This window comes from Melospiza georgiana, chromosome 5, assembly GCF_028018845.1.
Source record: "Melospiza georgiana isolate bMelGeo1 chromosome 5, bMelGeo1.pri, whole genome shotgun sequence".
Taxonomy (NCBI): domain Eukaryota; kingdom Metazoa; phylum Chordata; class Aves; order Passeriformes; family Passerellidae; genus Melospiza; species Melospiza georgiana.
The window spans coordinates 68,880,113-68,896,335 of NC_080434.1; the positions used below are offsets into that span (position 1 = coordinate 68,880,113).

The 16,223-nt window shown below is 46.4% G+C and overlaps 1 protein-coding gene across 1 annotated transcript in view; it reads left to right on the top strand.

Annotated features, from left to right (window-relative positions):
• SLC4A11 (solute carrier family 4 member 11) overlaps positions 1-16,223 on the top strand; it is a 92,373-nt gene that overhangs the window by 21,955 nt on the left and 54,195 nt on the right. The window contains exons 3-4 of the mRNA XM_058024903.1: positions 2,157-2,300; positions 11,795-11,841. Of these exons, the coding sequence (XP_057880886.1) occupies positions 2,157-2,300; positions 11,795-11,841 (191 nt within the window). The remainder of the gene's footprint in view (positions 1-2,156; positions 2,301-11,794; positions 11,842-16,223) is intronic.

Consider the following 16,223-nt stretch of genomic DNA (forward strand, 5'->3'; position numbering starts at 1 on the left):
GAGGGAGGAACAGAGGATGCTTCCCTTGCCAGAGTCCTGGCTGACCTCTGCCCAACCCTCTGATCCTACTCCACCCTTGCCCTTCTTCCAGCTCCTGGGCTGCTTCTGTCCTGTCTCGAGCCCTCTCTGGTTTCCACCACTGCCACCCTCTTATCAAACCACTTTCAGTGGCTGGGGAGGGGAATAAATAATTTTCCCTGCTTGGCTTTTCCCTATTTACCCATCTCATTCCTTTAGGACAGGGAGGGAAAGCTCAGCCATGTTCTCAGAGCTGGCTGCTCAAACCATCCTTATGTGACCCAGTGAGTGGGAAGGTTGGAGATGAAGCTCAGAACTTCCCTGAGGCTGCAATCCTGGATGTGGTTGAGGTGGAAAAAGCCTTCCCCAGGCTGATTTTTTTCTCCTCTGGATGTGGTTGAGGTGGAAAGAGCCTTCCCCAGGCTGTTTTTTTTCCTTTGCAGGTCTGCCCAAACTCTCCTGGCACTGAGGGGAATGTCAGCACTGTGGGTGCTCAGTTTTGAGGAGAGATTATGGTGTCCATCATGCATTTTGGAGGAACCAAACCCCAACTTTGGGACTTAGTTTGCGATTGAGATGCTTGTGAGGGACTTTGCAATACTTCTGATGGCAGCGGGCACCTTGGCTGGCTGTTGTCCATCCCTGTCACATCTGCCAGCAGAGATTCCATAGCTGGTGGTGCCCTCAGTGTTCAGGTGTTTCCTGTACTTTCCCCACTTCACTTTTTTTCTGTCTGGACAAGTTTCCATCGTGCAGGGCTGCAAACACCCCAAGCTCTGCCAGCAGCAGAGGGTGATATCCTCAGTCTGCTTTGCTGGATGGGGACAGCAGCACCCTGGATGCTTTTTGAAGCCTTCAGAGCACTTCAGGGCTTATTCACATTAATTCCTGTCAGGCTCTAAGGTGAAGGAGGCAGAGGTCAGGAGGGGGGTTAATCTGAGGGGCTTTATCAAGTATCCCACACCTTTGATAAGTAGTTTAGGAGTCATCTGGAGGCTTGAAGCTCCTGCAGGCCCTTTGCACCCTCTGAGCTCTCAGGGGGGATGCTGAGCTCCATCAGCTCGTGGCAGGAAATGCTGCAGCCCCTGTCCTGTGTTACTGAGTTCCTGTTTGTGGCCTCACTCCTGTGGGTTTGTGTTTTGTGGTGGAGAACTTTTGGCTCGATCCCTCAGAGGCAGCATGTGCTGCTTTCAGCTGCTGCCTCCACATTTGCTTATACAAGGCTTTAAAAAAAGCCATCAATATTTTAGTTTCCATTCAAGCCTCTGCCTTGAAGCTCCCCCTTTTCATTTCACTGTAGTGCCTAGAGCCAGCTAATGAAATATCTCCCTCCTGCTTCAAATTAGGCATAAAAGACTTGTTAGAAGATGAGGAGAAGCTGCTGAATAATCCTGGTAATGTAAAAATCGACATTCTATAATGTCCCTAATTCTCCTAATTAAACATGATACATGAGTGTGCTACAAGAGTCCTCCAGCTGCTCCCTAATGAGATGTTGCAGGGACCACTTTGCTGTTGGATGAGGCTGGGTTAAACTCTAATTAAAGCCTTGCAAAAGGCTAAGGAGCTGTCTGGTGTAATTAAGAAACTTGTCTCGCATTCTCAGTGCTGCCACCCCCAGTGACCTGCTCCTCTGCCCGTTGGGGAACTATGGGTCTCTCTGTCCATATCAGGTATCTCCTTGGAAACTTCTTTTATTTTTTTTCCATTTTTCCACCTGTAGTTTCAAATTGCCGTGTCCCAAAGCAGCGGCGCGGCCTTGGCTCGGTTGAGGTGTTGAGTTCGGGGTGGGCTGGGGCACAACTCTTACTTTTGGTGGTGTTTTTATGCAGCATTTTCATCCTGTGGTGGCTTTTACCTGAAGGGGAGCAAGGTGTTGTGGCTGAGTCTTGCTGCCCACACTGTTGGCATGAGGAAGAAGCCTCTGAGGCCACCCCAAAACATGCTGGGTGCCATTCCTTGAACGCCGCGGGCCTCGCAGGGCCTCAGAGCGGCGCCTCACAAGGCCCCGGCGATGGCCGAGAGCCTCGCAAGCGTGGACTCAGACTCGGACACCACAGACACCTCCTCACTGCCAACAACAATAGCAACACGCCCTGAGAGCCTGCCCTCTTATGACACCCCCCTCTCATTGGCAGGGTACCTCAAGTGTGACACGGACGATGCGAAGGAGGAGGTGGTGAACGAGGAGCTCTTCGACGGCGTCAACTCCACCATCGTGTCCGCGGACAGCATCCGCTTCTTTGTCAACGTCAACCTTGAGGGCACTCCCAGCGCCGCCAGTGAGTGGCCCCAAAAAATAGGGGTGGCAAAGGGGGTTTGGTCCTGCTGGTGGGATTTCATGGGATCACAGTAGATTGGGTTGGAAGGGATTTTAAATGTGATTTCTTTAAGGGTAGGGAGAGCTTCTGCTAGGCCAGGTTGCTCCAGGCCCTGTCCGACCCATCCTTGAACCTTTGCTTTTCTGGCACAGTCTTTTAATATCCTCAGTACTGATAAATGATGAGGGAGGAGAATAGCCAAGCTATTCACCAAAAAACTTCTGTCATCATTTTGTTTTATTTCATATGCAATTTTTAACTTTTTTCTTTGGCACAAAATCCCGTTGGCTTAATTTCCCATAAAATCCAGCGCTGATACTTAGTGAATCCTTTGAAAAGTAAAGCTGGAAGAGGAAGGGAATACAGATCTAAACTGAGATCCCACATAGTGCCAAGCCAGGTCTGAGAAACAGAGGTTTTAGAAGAAAATAAAAATCAAGTCATACAGCTAAAGAGGTTTTTTTTTTTGTGGCTGGTAGCTGTGACAATCTTTCTTAGCTGTAGCAACTATTTTATTTTTCTAGAAAATGTTTTCAGTTTTAGTAAGATAAGTAGTTCTGAATTAGACAAAACTTAACCTTCTTTATTCCCTGGAAGTGTTCAAGGCCAGGTTGGATGGGGCTTGGAGCAACCAGGTCTGGTGGAAGGTGTCCCTGCCCACAGATGGGGAGTGGAACTGGGTTATCTTTAAGGTCCTTTCCCATCCAATTTGTGAAATTTGGATTTTGTGGGATATACCTGGGAAAACGCAGCTCTGGGATACAGAGCAGCCTGGACTTGTCCCAGCAGCTGCAGCCTGCCTGTGTGGGCTATTTTAGAGGTTAAATGCACAGGCTCTGGCTTATTCTTGGTGACACAGTGTCAGAGAGTCCTTTAAGTTTGTTAAAAGTTATTTTTGAGTTACATGCAAATCCCAGTTGATCTGCAGTGAGCAGTTACTGGGAATGGTGATGCACACTAGGCACAGCCTGGACTCCTCTTTGAATGTCCTGGAGTCTGCTTTTTGACTCTGAGCAATGACTTGAACTTAGGAATAATATCCAGCAATTTCCAAGCCTGCAATTTTACAAATGCCATCTTAATTGAAAGATTTAAGGGAGCTGTGCTCTGCTATGACAAGTCAGGACTCAATGCCGTGGGGTGCATTGTTTGGGGATGAGGAATGCAAGTGCTGTGGATTCTTCTGCATCTGAAGAAGTTCACTTTCCTTGTGTGTCCTTCTGGGCTTTTTTTGTTTTCCCTTCCATTCAAAACAGGACAAAAAAGGCTGCCTTATTTCCCTGAAGCATTGCTGTTTGTGCTGGTGATATTAGTTGTATCCCTTTTTTTTTTTTTTTCAGCTGAGATGATCAGAATTTTAAAGGAAAAATGGATTTCTGGTGTGTTGGGGTCCGGTTTCAAATGGAAGGCTGGAGATTTTTAAAATGAGTTTCAGACAGAGCAAAACCCCAAACTTTCAATAAGGGAATATGTGAAAAACTAGATTTTTTCCCCCTTTTACAACATCAAAGTGATCCAGGTAGCCAAAATCCGACTTTTTCACTGTTATGCAAAGAATTCATCAGAGTCCAGGGGTAGGAGTCATCTGGGCTATCAGTTCTTTTACAGAGATGGTTTTACTGGAGTTTCTTCCAGGCTGGATTTTACACACATCAAATCAAGTCTGTGGCTGCCCAGGCCACAGCTGATCCTCCTGGAGGGGTGGCTGAGGGTGGCTGAGATGAGCCCCTTAAAATCCTTCAAGAAAAACACCCTGAACTTCTGAAAAAAATACCCAATTCCCAAACTGAGGTTTAATTATGCCAGAGCCAAGGTGTGTCTGGGAGTGAATTGTTCCCTGCACAGAAATTCCCTTCCATCACTGCCACTCTTTGGGAGGTTTGTTTTTATACTCAGGTTTTGATTTCCAAGAACAAAGCTGGAACTGAACCTTTGCATGGTTTGTCAAAGCTGGAAAGAAGGGAGGAATAAAAGTGGGGTTTCTCCAAGCAATGCCAGAGGCCCCAAACACCTAATTTCCTACCCCTGGGGAGCTGGTGCACCGGGATCCTACAAAATCCTCTGTTGCTCTGAAAACACAGAGGAAAACCAAGCATGGGAATGGAATCTTTGCATCCTCATCTAATTTTCCTGTGTTCTCCAAGCTGGGTGAAATGTTTGAGTCAAAATGTGCTCTCTTGGCTGAATGTGGTGCCCAAACTCTCTCCTGCTGGAGATTTTTTTGGGTCAGCTGCTGTGAGTTTGCTGCCCACCTTAATAAAGGGCTAAAAAGATCCAAAATTCACATTTAGGCAGGGGATGAATTGGAACTCTGGGATGCAGGTGCTGGCAGGCAGTGAAGGTGGAATTACAGATGCAGTGACAGCTCTGCATCATCCTGTTGAGCTGTTCCTCTCTGTGTGATGTGTGTGCAGCTCTCCATGAGCATAATTGGATGCTCTCCACTGCAATTCTGTTTTTAAAAAGATCACTGTGTGGGATTAAGCTTTGAGCCAACAAAACCCAGCACGACCAATAAAACTCCAACAAATGACCACTGACATAAAATACTGGGCTTTGTGCACAGGTGTGTGTAAAACAGGATGGCTTGAAGAAATCTGGGGTTCAAGGTATGGCCTGTGTTATTTTTAATTAATACTGGCTGCCTTTGCAGGGAGTACTGAGCCCAAAGCGGTGCAGATGCCTGAGGACTAAAATGTTGCTCAGTGGTGACATTTGGATCATTTCTCCTGGGTGTTCCAGTGCTTCCTTGTGTTAACTGATGGAAGTTTTTTTTTTTAATTCTTTTCTGCTTTTCATCCTTGTAACTTGGATTTTGGTGGTAACATTTGTTTTCAGCAAATATTCATAGCTCTAAGAGGAAGGTGGGTGTTTATCTGAAGCTGGAGGCTTTTGGACCTGGGATCTTCATTTTTGGGGGAAGATCAGGGTGGTTTTTAGGCTGAGGCGTTTTTTGAAGTCACAATAAATGTTTGCAAGTAAAATCACAGAATTGTTTGGGTGGGAAGTGACCTTTAAAGGTCATCTAGTCCAACACCCCTGCAGTAAGCAGGAATGTTTTCCACTACACCAGTTTGCTCCAAACCCCATCCAACCTGGCCTTGAACACTTCCAGGGATCCAGGGGCAGATCTCTGGGCAATTGGGCCTCACCACCCTCATTGTAAAATAATTTATTTTTCAAGTCTAATCTAAATGTCCTCTCTGTCAGTGGGAAACATTTCCCTGTTGTCCTGGCACTCCAGGCTTTTGTCCAGGAAAGCTTTATCTGCAGCACACCTGGAATTGAATACAAGCAAATAAATACAGCAGTTTGGTTTAGGCTGGGCCTTAAATTTAATGGACAGGTCATGCAAGTGAGTCTTGGGAATACGTGGGGGCACATCCTTGCCATCAGTCACAGCGTTCCTTATCTCCTTGGCAGCTCCCTTAAATCAGCCAGGCACGTATTTTCATCATTTGAATCTTGAGTTTTTCTTTCAGTTTCAGGTTTTAAAACAATCATTTGAATGTTGTTCTTGTACTTTGGGCTTTTAAAACAGTTCTTTGGGTGTTGTTTTTGTAGTTTGAGGCTCTGAAGCAATTCAACCTCTCCTTACCCACATTGCAGGAGGTTTTGCACAGTATTTCCTACACAGATTTGTGGAGCTGTAGCTGCCTTACTTATCCCACTTGAAGCTGATGCTCAGACTGGAGATTTTAGAGAGTTTTGGGGAGCACAAGCCAAACTCCTTCCAGCAGTGAGAAGCCAATTGGAAAGCAGGATGTGGCTGTGCCGGGGTGTGGGGGCGAAGCAGTGGAACACCAATTACGCTTCAGGAGAAATTAAAGGCTGTTCCACCCTGCTCAGACTGATCATTCCTAGATGATGTTTTTCAGTTTTGGGTTTTGTTCAGTTTTAGGTTTTAAAACAATCATTTGGCTCTTGTTCTTGCACTTTGGGCTTTTAAAACTGTTCTTTGGGTGTTGTTTTTGTAGTTTGAGGCTCTGAAACTCAGCCTCTCCTTACCCACATTGCAGGATGTTTTGCACAGTATATCCTTAAATTTCCTCCACAATTTCTCCAGCATTTGTGGAGCTGTAGCTGCCTTACTTATCCCACTTGCAGCTGATGCTCAGACTGGAGATTTTAGAGAGTTTTGGGGAGCACAAGCCAAACTCCTGCCGGCAGTGAGAAGCCAATTGGAAAGCAGGATGTGGCTCTGCCAGGGTGTGGGGGCAAAGCAGCGGAACACCAATTACGCTTCAGGAGAAATTAAAGGCTGTTCCACCCTGCTCAGACTGATCATTCCTAGATACAGAGAATCAACAGTTTCCTGTGCTCCTGAGGCACACACGTGCACACCCGCCGCCACAAAACACAGCATCCAAATCCTGGCCCAGCCCCTGCCCAGATGACTTTTTTTTTCCTTCAAGGGGACGAGGAGAAAAGCTGGATGCTGGCGCCAAGGATATTCCAGGGAGAGTAAGGTCCAGAGACAAGTGGTCTGGGCTTGAATGGGTATCACTCTGCACACAATAGTCACATTTCCTCACATTAATACCAAGGTCCTTTTTATGTCTCGAGGCACAATGCTGACCCACGCGTTCCATCTGATAACTCCTGTTTTAGCAGTTTGATGTCAGAGTGGGATGTTGGGCTCCTGAGGCTTCCTACCCTCTAATGGAAAGTGGATATAGCGATTGTGTGCCGGGGAGGGGACGGCCTCCCTCCGAATTTCCTGGCCAGGGTGTTTTCAAAGCGCTGCTTAGGAAGCTGAGGGAGGTGTGGGGGGAGCACGGGTGCTTCTGCACGGAGGCAGCAGCCTCCCTTCTCCGTGCTTCACCTTGGTGCTTTGGAGCAGCTAAATCCCCCCTGTGGGGTTTAGAGTGCATGGAAAAAAATGCACATATTTCCCTTACTCCAAATTGATTGGTAGAATCTGCCACAGGTGGGTTTTTTCATGAAATATTTGGCTTTTATTGCACATGGGTGTCACAAGTGACACCTTGCCCCTAATCAATCTTTGTGATGTCCCCTCTCTTCCCAGTTCCCCACCCAGGAGTGTAAGGGATGGTTCTTCACCTGCCCTGCTGTTTTTGCTGCTCCAGAATCCTTATTCCCACCTGCCTTTGGCCTGGGGGTTTGTGGGATGAACTGAGCAGACTTCAGGCCCTTTTCCTCATCACCTCTTGTGGGAATGTGGGAATATGGAATAATGAAGGCACAGTTATTTATCTCACAATATTTAACTAAAATTACTCAAATCTAATGGTGATTAGTCCAAGCTCAGTACAACAAAGCAAAGAATCCTGCTGTCCTGCTGTTTTTGCTGCTCCAGATTCCTTATTCCCACCTGCCTTTGGCCTGGGGATTTGTGGGATGAACCCAGCAGACTTCAGGCTCTTTTTCTTATCACCTGTTGTGGGAATGTGGGATAATGAAGGCACAGTTATTTATCTCACAATATTTAACCAAAATTACTCAAATCTGGGGGTGATTAGTCCAGGTTCAGGACAGCAAAGCAAAGAATCCCTCTGAGGTCCTGTTTGTGCAATCCTTCACTGCTAGCGGTGTGTAAGAGGTGTCACCAGCGCTCCTGACGAACTCCTGTCATGCCATGTGGTGATGGAGTTTTATTTAAATATCTTTAAGGCAGATTTGAAAAGCAGAACAGTTTTTTTCTGCTCGCAGTGTGGTTCGACACAAGTGGCTGAGTCTCAGATTTGGGCAGACCCTTGATAAAAAGCAAAGATAAAATAGATTTTTTTAGTTTTTTTAAGTAATAAGCCCTCAAAATCTTAAATGCTTCCAGTCACACCAGGTCTTTGCTATTTTTCAGGGAAAACCATGGAAGTGCTAATACAGTATTCTGCTCTGATTTATTTTACTGTGCTTATATATATTTACTGTGAAGATGCACTGGGGAGTGTTTGTAGATCTAAAGAAATGTGCCCAGCCAAAAAGCTCTTTTTCTCTAATTTCCACTCCTTTTATCCCAAAATAAAATACTGTCTTAAGATGCTGCAGGCATCCAGTGGTGGCTTTGCTCCAAGGGCTTTTGGATCTTCTCAGGTGTTAAGGGCAGCACTGGGGACCTGGATGAGGAAAAGGATGGAAAGGGATCCTGGGTGGAAGGAGATCTCTTAAGGCAAAAGGTGAAAAACCTTAAACTTTGGTGTTTGACTTTCAGGGGTTTGCTTTCAGGCTTGCATGGCAGATATTGTTACCTAAGCAGCGGGTGGAGGGGAAGCAAGGAGGGGATTTTGTTTCTCAGGGTTGCTCTCAGGGATATTATCAGGGCAGCTGGGATGAAACCAAACAAATAAACTTCCAAGCATTAAATCTCATTCGTGTTGAAGTTGGACGGGGCCTGTTTGGAGAATAAAAGGACAGACAGAGTGTGCCACAAGGTCTGATGGTGACAATTCCTCAGAGTTGTCACAGCTGAGCTCCCTGGGAGTCGCTCGTGGGGTTCCCAGTAAGGCTCCGTGCCTGTGTGCACGCATCCCAGAACGTCGGGATGCGCGTGGCGCCTTGATCTGCCTGCCAGGGGATGCGTTGCTGACTTTTTGGCTTTTCCCCTGGGCAGGACCTGGAGCAGAGCCCAACAGATAAGCTCAGCCACCCCTGGCAGCTCTCCCTCACACACACAATAATGCCCCTTGCTCGCTCGCTTGCCTAAAATAGGCTTTTGCTGCCTGCTCTGTCCGGCAAGGAGCGCCACAAAAATAGACGTGAAAATTTCACGCGGTCCCGACCTCCCCGTAGAGTTTCATTGTGACATTCAGGTGTGAAATCTCAAATTACTGAGATTTTCAAGTTACTGCTCTTGGCTGAGGAGATTGATGTGGAGTTTCTTGTAGGGTGAATCCAGGGTTTTCTGTATCCATGTTATCCCCATGAAGGACTCCTTTGTGGAGGTGCAAGGGCCAGTGGTGTTGACTCTTTTTACCCCTCCTTGGCTGGAGGGAGGCAGGGATGGTGCTGTGGAGGAGGAGAAAATGAGTGGCAGGCTGGTGGTGGTTGGACTTGAGCTTTGGATGTGTCATGGGCAATCTCCTGCAGGGTTTGATCCCACTATGCCCAGCAGGAAATAAATGGATATTTATTGTGAACAAGGCAGAAGAACACTTGAGAAAACTCTGTATTTTTCCCTTCCCTTTGTCATGTTCCAGTGGATTTGCTGCTATCCCTGAGTGATTTTGTAGCACTCCAGTGAGCATTTAAGATACCAGCCCAGAACTGGGATGGACATACCCGTCCATCTCCTTGCCTGGATTAAATCTGAGCCGTGTGTTGTTGGGATGAATGATGAATGAAGCTCTGGGCTTTTCAAAATTTCCTCCATACCCAGAACAGCTTTTTTGAGAAGTTTGAAAGATCCTGCTCCAACAGATGTAATGAGATGTTTTTGCTTGTGTTGATAAAGCAGCACTTGGTGCTCCTCCAGCTGGGTACGTGAGAGAGCTGTCAGCAAAGATTGATACACCTCGAAAATGATAAGAGGAACCAAGAGCTGCTGCCTGATAAAAGCACAACAAGAATTTCTGTTCCATTTCCATGTATCCATGAGGACAGGCTGCAGCTCTCTCTTCAGCATGTGCCTGCTATTGTTCAGGATTGTGGGTATTTTTTTGTCTCTCCAGAACTATTTCTTGCAAAAGCAGATAAACCAAAACATGTTTCCTCCTCAATGAATATTTATGGGCTTCCAAATCTCCCCGCATACTTCTGCATGTGTAATTAGGCTGGAAGTTGGGTAAGTGAGCATTGGAGAACTACAGATGTGAGAGCCTGGGGAAAATGCTTGATGTTTCTGGTTTATTTGGGTGCTTGCTTTTTAATAATAAATTGCACTTTTTAGATGAAACAGCTTGTGTTTTCCAAAAGGCGCAGCAAAAGCAGGAATAATTGGGGCTGTTGCAGCAGCAGACTTGTCTGGTTAAGTGATGCTTTTAATCACATGTGCAGCATCCAAGTGAAATTTGGAGAAGTTGGGTGATGTAACTGAAGCCTCTGAACCACCTCATTGTGTTTAGGAGGAGATGAAGTCAATCCTTTCCCTCTTTTTTACAGCTCTGCTCCCACTTTGAGTTGGAGCCTTTGAATCCCATTGAGGGCAAAACTCAAATTTCTGTTTGATCAGCAATGATTTTGTTTAAAGCAGCTTTCTGCATGCAAAAGATAATAGTTTGTTGGTTTTTTTTGGAGTTCTGGAGTTTTAACATAAGTTGCACCCTCAGCTTATTTTTGAAGAGTAGCAGGGCTTGGCTTGAAGGTGAGTGGCCAAGTCATGGGATTGCAGCAGCTCTTACAGGTTAGGATTTGGAGGCAGAGCTCTGGAAAGGAAGCAAAACCCTCATCTGAATAACTTAACTCCGTGTTACATCTCTGTAGTTTTCCACAGCTTGGCCTCTGGAAAAGTTTTGGTCTTCTGTGGGTTTTTCCATGCTGCTGCTGCTGCGCTCATTCAAATTAAAGCTGTTCTTGTGCTTCATTTTGGTAGCAGCTCAGGCTTTAGGGGGTTTTTTTTTGACAACTTAAGGAGAAGGACGCCAGGCTGGAGGTGTTTAAGTCCATATTGGATGGGGCTCGGAGCAGCCTGGTCAAGTGGAAAGTGACCTCAATGGTCTTTAAGATCCCTTCCATCCCAAACTGTTCCATGATTCTCTGCACAAAAAGTACCTGAGGGACAAATAATGCCACAGAGATGCTGCCTTGGCTGCAGGGACTGGGCTTTTGGCAAATACAGCTTGATTTTGTTTTGTTTTGTAGCTGATACCCAAAAAATGCTTTGTAGTTACTCTAAGAAAATGTTATTGTTGGCTCTTGGAAGTTTGAAGTGGGAATTTCCCGGGTTCCCCCGTCCTGTGTATTCAATGACATTTACTAGTCCCTAAACAGCAGTTTTCTTTCCCAAGAGCTTTGTTGCTTTCTGCTCAGATTTATGGAGGCAGCGTGGTGAGTTGACAGGACATTAATGTGCTCATCTTGGAGTCACTGCCTGCAATCCCTTGGAAGTGCCTGGCTGTTATTGTTGACTCCTTAACGAGGACAAGGAGGGTTTCCAAACGAGGGTGACTCATGAAATCGTAGCCTCAATCTATCAAACAACGATGCATTGGATTAAATGATTACTTCAAGGATTAGGAGTTGGATTTTTGGGGAGGTGGAGAGGGAGGGGAGAGAAGGGAAGAGTAAAAATACATCAGGGTTACAAAAACCCAGCCAAAAAAAGCTGCAAGACACAATCCCCTAGTGAACATATAATGCCAATCCAAGCGTGCTTGGTTCACGCTTCCAAAATGGGAGATGTTGTAAAAACTGAATCTCTGCTTTTCTCTAGAGATCATCCCCTGCCAAGAGAGTGATGCTTCACCTCCTCCTGAGCCTCCTGCTCGGCTCCTGCTGCCTGTCAGGTACCTCTGATAGTAACACTCTTCTGATGTGGGTTTTTTTCTCCTTCTTTCCAGCTGAAAGTGAAGGTGCTGGCTGCGTGTTACTGCACACATCAAGGAAGGTAAGTAGAGGTGCTGCTGTGTGACCAATTTGGTTTTTTCATCATCCAGAAGTACAGAAAAGGATCATGAAACACACTTGAGGGGCTGCTTGTCGATGGCCTAAACAAAAGGCATTTAAATGCTTCTTCTCTTCAATTCCTCTCCCTTTCTTTAAAGCTAAAATGCCACGTGCTGCTCAGAACAATTTCTCTGTAATTCTGATTGTTCCACTGCTTTTTGTCACAGACAATTCCTTGACATGTTAAATCATCACTTTCTCTTCTGCAGCTGCCTCCACAGGGATCCAAGTGTGTCCTGGCTGCTGAGCTCGTCTGGAGCTGGAAACAGAGACACCCAGCAGACATGGCTGGGGTTTGGTTCCCTCTTTATTCCAGCTATTCAGTCATCCTTCAGGAGGTTCAGCAGGAGTGAAATCCCTGGAAACAAGGCTAGGAGGGGGATTGGGAGCCCACACTTAGTTTATACTTGCTCCTGAGACTGTAACTCACTAATAATAAGGTGAAATTGCAAAAAAAATGTCTCTAGGTTTTGTTATTCAAACCTGCAGCTATGGAAGAGCACAGAAAGTACTCAGGGAGGAATTGGGTTGGTTTTTAATAACTTCTCTGTGAGGGTGGGGAGGCCCTGGCACAGGGTGCCCAGAGCAGCTGTGGCTGCCCCTGGATCCCTGGAAATGTCCAAGGCCAGGTTGGACAGGGCTTGGAGCACCCTGGGGTAGTGAAGGTGTCCCTGCCCATGGCAGGGGTGGCACTGGGTGATCTTTGAGGTCCCTTCCAACCCAAGCCATTCTTTAATTCTCTGATTTTCCATTTAGTACTGTGTGAAGTTTTGCCTTTAGAGTTGGGAGGCTCTTGGTGCATTAAGTTGTCTTGACTTTGTGCCTGAAGGAGTGGCTGTTGTCATGGGAACTTGTGGCATCAGTGATCCTGGTAAATCACAGAATCATTTAGGTTGGGAAAACCCTCTAAGGTCACAAATCCAACCATTCCCCCAGCACCACTAAGGCCACCACTGACATGTCACCAAGTGCCACATCCACACAGCTTTTAAATCCCTCCAGGGATGGGGACTCCACCACAGCCCTGGGCAGTTGTGCCAGTACCTGAGATCTTGGATTTCAGGCTTTGCTGCAGGTTGTAATTTGAAGTTTTAGTTTGTCCAGCCTTGTAAGCTTTGGGGGCTTTTTAGGGAATCCCAGAGAGCTCTTTTAATTCTGCTTTGCTTTAGGACTCTGAGACAGCTCAAATCCTGAAAAGATATTTCAGAAGTGTGAATTAGTAGTGGGAGGAAATGTGTGATAGCTTTAGAAACCTTTTCCCCAAGTTAACAAAAAACCCCAAAGCAAATCAATACCAAAGAAAACACCACCCCAACAAAGCCACCACCAAAAAAAATTAAGCATTGTTTGGTATAGAATCATGGAAAGTTAAAATAAGCAATTCTATGCTCAGGAATGAAAATGTCTTTATCCCTAATTTGTCTTGTCTAATCCCAGTGCCAAGGTTCTCAGTCATACACACTTGACTGAAAGTAACCTGAGAACTTAATCACTTAAAAGTGCAAATTCTAAGCCCAAACTCAGGATCTGCCTCTGATAAGAAATAGTTGGAAACTGCTAACTCATAAGTGTCTCTTCTATTTTGTTTTTCCTTTTCAGAGCTGTAGGATTCTTGCTTTTTCTGGCCTGTAGTTCATGCTTGAGCATTTTAGTGTGCTGTGGAGCCACAAATACCAGAGAGCTTTAGCAGGGCTTGAGAAAAAGACACTTTTGCCAGTTTTTCCCTCCAGGGAGGATGAGTGGAAATTTTGTGCTTCAAATGCAAAGGAAATTGAGACCTGACTCATGGAGGAGATGGCTCCAAGTGTCTGGGAAGGGGGAATCACCAGCAGAGAAGTGAGAAGCTTTGTTTGGAGAAGTTTCCCTGCAGGTTGTCCCTGTCTCTGGTGGAAGCCTGTGGTTCTGGAAGGGCAGTTTGTGTCTCAGGCAATTTGCTATCTAGCATTTGGTGGGCAGGAATAAAGGCTCTTCACACAGATTGAGCTATTTAATCACCATCACAGAGTGGTTCTGAGGGAATTGGCCCAAAGCACCATGGCAGCAGCCCAGGCAGAGCTCTGCTCAGCAGAATGGGATTTTTTGGACACCAGAAAAAGTGTGCTGGTGGCTCTAAGTGAAGGTGTCTCCCTCCTGAGCAGCCAGCCAAGAGAGAGCTTGCATTTTGAGCCTTGTTGATAAGTTAGAATGTGTGATTTTGGCCTGCCTGAAGTCAGGGCAGGCTTTTTCAGTGTTTTCCCCCTTTTTTGGCACAACAGCCTCTGTTCTGTCACGGTGCAAGTGGAGCTTTGCAATCAAGGATGCCCAGAGCTGTTCAAATGGCTCTTGGGTAGCTGACTTGGGTTTCTTCCTAAGCAGATTCCAGCATCGAATTTCCAGCATCAAGTTTCCTGGTGTGACTTGACTATCCAGCTAAAAATATTAGAGAGGGAGCCTTCATTAATCTGCCCTGAACCCAGTGGGGGTCCTGGCTGGAACAGTTGTGCCTGAGCTGTCTCTGAGGCTTTGCTGTGCCAGTGCTTCCAGTAATTTGATTTTGGTGTGTCTCAGGGAGTGATGGATTTCTCTCCTTTCATGGTGGCTGCTTGCCTTGTGATGTTTAATGTGCATAAAGCCTCTTTAAGCTCAGAGAGTAGATTTAGATTGGGTGTTAGAGATGCTCCCTTTTGAAGGTGGTGAGCCCTGGCACAGGGTGCCCAGAGAAGCTTTGGCTGCCCCTGGATCCCTGGCAGTGCCCAAGACCAGGTTGGACCGGGCTTTGGAGCACCCTGGGCTAGTGAAGGTGTCCCTGCCCATGGCAGGGCTTGGAACTGGATGAGTTTAGAGTTCCCTTCCAGCCCAAACCATTCCATGACTCTACAATGCCTTCCCTAATCTCAGGGAGTGATAATAATGCTAAATGCATGATAAATATGAGTCTTCCCCCTATTTCCTATAAAGGACCAACAGCAGGGAAATGAAACAGCTCTGGGGCATGGAAGGTTATTTTTCCAAGACATTGCTTGAAGCCTGTGGCTCAGCTGGAGCTGAATCCTGATTTGCAATGAGCTGCTGCTGGTGCTGTCAGGCACAGCTCAGTGCAGGATCGGGGTCGATTGAGATGAGCTGGGGCCTTCCAGTGCCTGAAGGGAGCTACAAGAAAGACAGGGAAGAGATCATTTAAAGTAGTCTGGAGTGACAGGACAAGGGGACATGCCTTCAGACTGAAAGAGAGTAGGTTTAGACTGGATATTAGGAAAAAATTCTTTATCATGAAGATGGTAAGGCCCTGGCACAGGGTGCCCAGAGAAGCTGTGTCTGCCCCACCCTGGAAGTGTCCAAGGCCAGGTTGGATAGTGCTCTGAGCAACCTTGGCTAGTGGAAGGTGTCCCTGCCCATGGCAGGGGATGGAGCTGGATCATCTTTAAGGTCCCTTCAACCCAAACCATTCTGTGATTCTGTGATCTGGGCAGATAACCCACATGAAGGCCTTTCTTTATTTTTTTGCTGTGCCTCACATTTCTCCTTCTGCTATTCTCCTTCTGGCTGCTTCTCTGCAGAAGCTGGTGACACAAAGCCACCTTTGCTATTTTGAAAACTCATTATTACAGGTGTATGTTAATCTGCTCTCACTTTTGAGACAGACTCAGTGCTTGCACTTCTGAGGTGGAGTTGTAGCTGTGTCACTGTCTCCTCTCCTCTCCTACGAGCAGATGGCTCCAAAGCCTTGGGGGTGGGAGCTGCAACGCTTCAGAGAATCCTCCCTCTCAAGGATGCTGTGGAAAGAGTGATTGATGCAAAGTAAAACAGTGCTAATTGCAATGGATGTGTACTGACAACTTGATAGTTGCTGTGATAATTACAGTAATTAGGGAGATGTTAGCATTTTTTTGCCTGTGTCTATAAATGGAAAAGGTAAGAGAGAGTGTGCATGGAAGGAGAGGACCCATGAGGGATGGCCCTGCACCCTGGGGGAAATCTGGCATGGTCCTGGCTGTGGAGGCAGCTGGGGATCAGATTTGTAAAAGCAATTCAGAGCTTGGTTCTTCCTGAGCTTGAGGGGAACTGAGGGTTTCAATGTCTCTTGACAATCTGGTTCTCAGCATCACGAATTGAGCTTGGCAGCTTTCCCATGGGAAGGAAGATCCATAGAACAGCTCAGTTCCCATTTCCTCACTCAGGCTGTTGAAGGAGAGGGCCAGCACTGCCAGCCCTCCTTGTCCAATGCTTGTGTGTGGATTTCCGAGGACTCTGCAATGGGAATTTGTAGTTTGATCACTCAATTAATCACCTTCCCACTGACAGGTACAGAAAAGAGGTGAGGTCTACATATCTCAGACAGGTAGA